Raw genomic sequence first — 7281 nt, 5'->3', positions numbered from 1 at the left:
GGGGGGGGGGGGGGGGGGAGGAACAGATGCAAACAGAGGGGACACTGGAGATGTTGACGGGAGGGAGACAGAAAGCTGGACGGACAGTGAGAGCTGGCTGCAGAGAGCTCCTCTGCAGTAAGTGGATATTGATTGTAAGACGAGGGCCGAAGAATTCCTCCGCTGGTGGAACCGATGAAGGATGCTGCTGACTTCTGTTCCTTCTCGTATAATCGCAAACGCGACAAAAAAAGCGGACACGTGAGCGCGCTTAACGATGAAGATCAGCTTACCTGCAGCATACAAAAAGAAAACATAAACTGCGCAAATAAAACGTTATAAAATAGAGAATCTGCACTTGGGCACACTGATGAGAAGCTTTGGCACATTGGTGACCTTTTCAGCACTAATGATTAGAGATGGCTGAGGCTGCTGTAACAGTAGGAGCAAAGTGAACACACACATGCGCGCACACACACACACAGCTACCCGTTCACTGCACACAAACAAATGAAGACACACAGACAGTTCTGCTCTTTCAATTTCTTGACTGATGCGAGTGACCTTTGAAATCAATACGACTAAAATCTGAACTCCCGTCTCTCCACCTGACACTCACACATCAGAAACGGGCTTTTCTTCGGCACTTTGGTTTAATGGACAGAGTTTCAGAGGTAAAAGAAAAGTCAATAAGAAGAACCAGTGTGAAGACTTTCTGAAACTAAAATGCCTGCCTGTCACATATACTCAGCCTCTTCGGTCCCTGTTGTTAAGGGCAAAGCCTTTTGTGGTACTTCTCTTTTTTTTTCATTACTTTTATGAGAGTAGATCATGTTTGTGTTTGTGAGGCAGTCATAGTTCTCTGAAACAAAGAGCACAGGAACAGAAATGTATACGTTTCATGGGTGGCCAGTGACTGAGACTAAAGACATTTGCATTCAAATTAAATTGTTGTTTAAATTATGGTACAATGTGTGTCTAACATCAAGTGTCAGAACTGCCAGCTCAGAGAGTTCAGGACTCATTTAGCCTCGTGAGAATGGAAAAGGTTGATGACTGGAAGATACAAGTCATTAGAGCAAAAAATATCCCACATTTGTCACATGCTCACCCTATGAGTCAACACATCTGGCTGATGTGTCTACGTGAAATTGGGTGCACAATAATGTCACCGTTTAGTGCTAAAGGAAGATCATTGTTCAAGGTGGCACAGAGAAAACCATTAGCTGCGACTGAATAAATCTTTCAGCCCCAAGGGAAATGGAGCTGTTTAAATTTACTCTAACCCAACCTCCTTGACCCATTCAGACCCGAGACCCATCTTAACCTGAAGTCCAACTCCCATTTGTTGCATCAGGGATTAACATTTGTTTAAGACCTTAGTTAAAACCATGCCTTGCTTTTGGATATTGGATACAAATTAATTAATAGCCTCATTGATTCTAATAATTCAGTCAATCAATCAGGAGTGCAGAGTAGGAGGTAAACAAAACTGTCAACTTTTCCAGGACGCAGTATCAGAGAGCACACACGAGTTAATCAGCTCAAGTCACAGTGATTGTCTCCAAGCTGCCCCTCTCAAATCACGGAGCCTCGTGCGTTACGTGGCCGTGACAAACAGTCAAAAGTGTGACGTAGATGAGCTGCCAATTTCATTTTACCCCGACATTTCTCCCCCCCCCCTCTGTCTCAAAGCACGAGTGACCAGTCTTACCCTCAGATTCCTGGAGTTGCTCATGGTTTCAGGCAGCGCAGAGCCTCGTTCGCTTCCCAAAACTCTCCAAAAAAAAAAAAAAAAAAAACCTGCAGGCGCGTTACGCAACCGCACCGACTGTCCGCTCAGCGTCCGACACACACACACACACAACGTCAAAGACCGTAACTCAGTTTTTCCCTTCGAGGAACCTCCATCTTACAGGCAAAAAGAAACGTGAAAAAAATCCGAAAACATCCACAGTCTGTTGGCCTTAGACAAAATAAAGATACAAAAAAAAAAAAACCCAAGCCGCGCTCTGACTCTGGATTTTGGGGACGTCAGCGCTCACGGGTTCGAACCCATCCGCGCAGTCTTCATTTGCGGCACCGTCGTCATCCAAGTCCAGACTGACACACACACACACACTCTTCCACCTCCTGCACGAGGAAGGATAAAGACTGACCGACTGATGGACCAACCGAGAGCTGTGTCTGAGGAGGCGGGGGTGCGCGCGCGCGCTCGAATGTGTGTGTGTGTGTGTGTGTAGCTGCGCGCAAACACAGACCAGCAGGGATCACCTCGGGTCCCCTTAGGGATCGTGGTCCCCGTTTTAGGGACAGTCAGTGTTTCCATGGAGGGATCTGGCAGAGTTTAAAGTGGAGTAAGGCAGTCAAATGTTCTGTGTGGCCAACAACACCCACAGTGGAAAAAGGTTTTCCCTTTTTAAGCTCTGATGCAACGGGTTTCACAAGGTCAACATGCTGTTTGTATGCCTGCTTACAGCAAAAAATCATTTTCCCTGGCTGGTTAAAAAAAGTGAACTTATTTTCTCTGCAGAAAAACAAGTACAACGCTAAAAATGTCAAGGACACTTAAATTATTTATTCTATCAATTTTGACGCGCAAATTGTGCATCCCATTTGGAAATATGTTGCATCATTCTCCAAAAACGTGGTAGTGAGTGTATTATCGCTTTAACTTTTTACTCAAAACCTAGACTATGCATTTATTGTTAAATGAAAAGGTCCAGCAGACATGCCACCTTTTATGCCAGAGCTTTAAACCGTGTGATGATGAGAACTGACGGTTGTGGCCACTTTGGTGAAATCTTGAAAACAACTTTACGTACAAACTCACTCTCAGAGCATGTGCTGGGAAAGACTCAGCTATGACTTACATCAAACCTTAGCTCAATATCTGTTAAGCTGTTATAGTCATGTTTGTGTTGGCTGATGTAAAGTGGATGTGGTGGCCATCTTAAATGAAGTTGACTCCATAGGTTAATGAATTGTAGAGATATATCTAATGCTTATTACCTGAGGGTTTCATTACAATCCGTCTAGTGGTTCATGAGATATTTTGCTAACAGACAAACAAGGTTGATTCCAAATAGTTAGCGGCAAAATTTTAAAGCTCTTGCACAATTTTTTTCGTGCTCGGAATGTGTTGCAGATCAGTCTCAGCTGTTATCACGCCAAATGTTAGATTAATATCTGTTAAATTGACAGAGTTATAGCCATATTAAACTGGGCTGACTTAGGGGTACATCCAATGATTACTTCTAGCAAGTTTTATTGAAATTTGTCCAGTCGTTCATGAACTATTTTGGTAACAGACAGGCGCACAAACACAGACGTGGCAAAAACATTATCGTCCATCTTTGCCTTTCGGCAGTGGGGAATAATTACAGCAGCTCTAATTGCTTCAATCATGACTGTAGTCTAATGTTAAGACATGCCCTGATCACAGACACATTTGACAGGCTAAACTTTGTGAATATATTGACAGAATTACACAATCTTTATTCATTTATCACTGCATTTTTCTTTAGCATGCCTCTGTTTTTTGTATGGCCCCGTTTGAGTGGACTGGGAAGCTGATGTGCAGCTGAGCGCATCGCCTCGTCAGCTGGTGATATACGAGAGCGATTTGCAGGCAGACAGAAACGAAAACAGAGAGCACTCCTGCTAGAATTAGATGTGGGAATAAAACAAGGGTCAGCTGCGAGGCTGGCTCCTGGAAGTCCTCTCTGGAAAACTCATCATGGAGTGGTCCAGGACAAGGAGAAGACAACGTCAACCTGCAGGAAGTGCACCCACTTTGGAGGACTGTTCCCACTGTTTTGTTTTGATTTTTTTCATGTTTTTGTTTTTTTTTCCTAAATGAAAAAAGATGAGTAGATGAGTTGCAAATAGAACGTGGTCCAGAGATGCAGCAGATGACGTGTGGGAGGATCAGGACGGTGGAGAAGAAAGTCTGTGGGCTGACTTGGCCATTAGCAACAGAGGCACAAAGTCCATCTTGTTGGCGCCATGACACATCAGTGCATCTGGCTGGAACAATGAAGCTCTTTACCTCCACCTGAAGACTTTCATTATTACCTGATAGAGCAACAATGTTTTTGCCCGTGTTTATGCTTCTCTGTAGCGTTAGCAAAATATCTCATGAACCACTGGACAAATGACTGCCACAGCTAATCTACCTTAGCCAACGTAAAAATGGTTGTAACTCTGTCAATTATTTCAGATACTGGACTAAATTTGTTGTGGTAGTAGCCGAGACTCATCCTCAACACAGTCTTTGAGCGCCAACGCATCTCGCAAAACACCTTTAACTCTGCCCCTTCTCAGCAAAAGATGATTTTAGTTTAAAACTCCGACACAAAGGTGACAGGCGACATGCATTCTGAGTTGTTACTCAGAGTTACTGAGTAACAACAGGTTTATCAAAGTCACAGCATTGTTTTAACTGGCCTTTAACCTTTCCGAAACACATTTTGCTTTGATCATTTCACTTTGTGTCCAGCTAAACAGATAAGTCTTGATCATTTCAGACTTAGCGCTGTAAATATCCTACAGTTAATCAGATTAAGGTCTCACAAACAACTAGCTGTGCAGAGGTCAGTCATGAGTAGGAGGCTTGTTTGCAGAATGCTGAATCTGTGGGATTATTCAAGAGATCTAGGTGCAAAACACAGGTTTTGCACAGAACTAGCTTCACTGTTTTGATGTCGTGTAACTCAGAGGGGCCAGCCAAATGAATGACAGCGTCACTTCAGATGCCTTTATGCTGCACTTAACAGGCTAAGACATTCCTCCAGCCAGACTAACCTACTTAGTACTTCCTGTCTGAGCGGTAAGCACTTCCCATTGACTCACCGACAACAGCTCTTTCCCTCAGACAGGCAGGCCTCTTCCTTTTGGTTCTCAGGATTCTTCCTAAAATAGGTGGGTTAAACCGTGGAGCTAAACTTTACATCAATCCATTATTTGTACAAGGGTTTCTATTTTTGTCCCCCCCCCACCACAGTTTACTTTGCAGCACTTTGTGGTTCGAATGGAGCCCGTTTTTCTCAAATGATGTTCAAGCTGTCTACACCAGCAGCCCTCCGTTGACCACGTGAGGGCACAGCAACCTCTCTTGCACATTCACTCATTTTCTCAGCCGAACACCGACTCCTGTCGGAGAGCCTGTTGTGGTTTTGTTTTGCGCCTGGACAGAGAACGGATGTGGAGATCTCTTTCCCTTCCAGAGTCAGAAAGTATGAATTTCTTTACAGCTGTTCACAGGCATGACTGATGCCTGACCTCAAGTATTCTGGGAGTAGACTGGAGCCAGACCCCAAATAGACATAATCACATTAGGGGAAGTGATTTTCATTGACTTAATGTAGCAGAGTGGTTACAGACAAGAGCGTGGAGCTTGTGTACACAGTAAATTTATATGTTAAAAGTCCCCTAACTGTTAATCCTGATCTTTGTCAACAATTTATAGCAATAAAGCCCTTGCATTTTTTAAAGGAATGCATATTGTCTTACTGTCTTTCATGTTAGAGTTTTAGATTAGATCATATTATGTTGAGAAATGACAGAATTGTAGTAATTTTGGTTAAACCTCGAAAATTATGTTATTCACAATTTCATGCAATATTGCAAGATGTCACACTCAGAATATGTGTTATGAATGACTCGACGTTACTGACATCATTGACTCTCAACTACTACCAGCTTTTAATTTAATATCTGTAAAATTCACTTAGAGACAGCAATTTTTGTGTTTGACAAGATCGTGTTGACTTCAAAAGTCAGATCAGTTAAAGGTGTCAACTCAATGATTGCTTTTGAATTCAGTGGTTCATGAGGTATTCTGCTAACATTACAGACAAACAAACACACGCACACAGACTTTATTGTTCTGCTTTCGCCTTTGGCAGCGGGTGATAAAAATGTCTGCAACCAAGAGAACTCTAACAAACATCATGAGACAGTGTTCTTCAAAACAGTCTTGGGTTATGTGAATAACACCAGCAGGGAACATATCAGGAGATATATAGAGATACTGACAGTATTCATGGATCACACACTGACAGCTGTGGTCACCAACTGTGAGGACACAAGCTGAATGTGTAGGCCTAAAATGGTGTCCAAATAAACCTGCTTGTGTTGTTACATAACAGCCAGCATAGTATGTCCACTGGCATAGTGACCAGTGACACACAGACTCACAGGAGCTGGGTGTAACAGGGGCTAATGGAGAGGCCATCTGTCTCAGCCAATCACATCAAGCTGTGTTTCTTTATAGAACTAATAGGAATTCCTGTCCAGCTTCAGAGTCAGACCTGGTTAAGGTAACATGGATTAACCTTTTCATCTTATAAGAGTGACAAGATTAGACCACACGAACTACCATATGGACAACCCCTAATGCCCCAAACCCCAGAGGCAGCAAGCTTAGTTTCAGTAATGCAAGGATAATAGAACGCACACAAGGAGCAAAGAGAAAAAAAGGTTGTTTTGGAAGTAAAAGAAACCACGTCACATTCAAACAGCCTTCAAAGGGATTCACCTCCTCCTACAAAACACACAGGCTTTTCAAAATGAGTCCCTGAGCCTTTAACCCCAAGTACCAAACATGAAGTCATCTAGCTGGAGGGTTCCCACTGATCTCGTCATAAAAAGACAGAGAGTTGTTCTCTTTTATTTGTCCGCTTGTCTTGGGTGGGGTGCGGGGATGCACAGCTCAGCCATGCCTATCAACACCTTCCACCAGAACAAGAGGCCTCTTTCAGCTGCTTTAACCCTCGGCTCTACCTCAGCCTTAAGTGATTTTGGGTACAGTAGTCAGGAGTGTTTTTTTCAAGCTCAGCTGTGAAGAACCGGGGAAGAATTCTCACAGGGGGAGTGCAGCTAACAGCTACTTAGAAGTGAGCCCAGTCAAGAGCAAATCTCCGTCATCTAAAACAAATCTCAAAAATTGGTTCAAAGGAATGTTTTATTGTATAAATTTTAAACAGTGTCACTTTTGTATCATGGAGTTATTCACACTGAAGACTGTTTGTGTGCAACACAGTGCTGCAAAAAGAACCATATTATGTGGTGATTTGGTTTTTCTATGGGTTTTGTTTTATTCTTTGGTTTGGGGTTTTGTTGCGATTCTGTTGTAGTTTGCATTTTGTTGACTTATGTTCATGTTGCATTTCACCCTTCCCCAGTCACTCACTTGCCTGTTAACCACGCCCATCTACACCTGTCCCGACTCTGTAATCACTTCACCTGTTCCCACTCACCTCGTTATCCTCAGTACTCAAATACCCGGTCATTTCTTCC

General features: G+C 43.1%; 1 protein-coding gene across 4 annotated transcripts in view; it reads right to left on the bottom strand.

Annotated features, from left to right (window-relative positions):
- rtkn (rhotekin) overlaps nt 1-7281 on the bottom strand; it is a 53848-nt gene that overhangs the window by 22722 nt on the left and 23845 nt on the right. Inside the window, exon 1 of one of the 4 annotated variants that reach the window (XM_017417341.3) lies at nt 1694-2123. The exons of the other annotated variants lie outside the window; for them this stretch is intronic. Coding sequence (XP_017272830.1) covers nt 1694-1717 — 24 coding nt within the window. The 5' untranslated portion in view covers nt 1718-2123. Of the gene's footprint in view, nt 1-1693; nt 2124-7281 lie in introns of those variants that run through there. 4 annotated transcript variants of the gene reach the window in all.

This window comes from Kryptolebias marmoratus, linkage group LG1 (genome assembly GCF_001649575.2).
Source record: "Kryptolebias marmoratus isolate JLee-2015 linkage group LG1, ASM164957v2, whole genome shotgun sequence".
Taxonomy (NCBI): domain Eukaryota; kingdom Metazoa; phylum Chordata; class Actinopteri; order Cyprinodontiformes; family Rivulidae; genus Kryptolebias; species Kryptolebias marmoratus.
The sequence above is the reverse complement of the archived record's forward strand: the minus strand, read 5'-3'. Positions and strand labels throughout refer to the sequence as shown.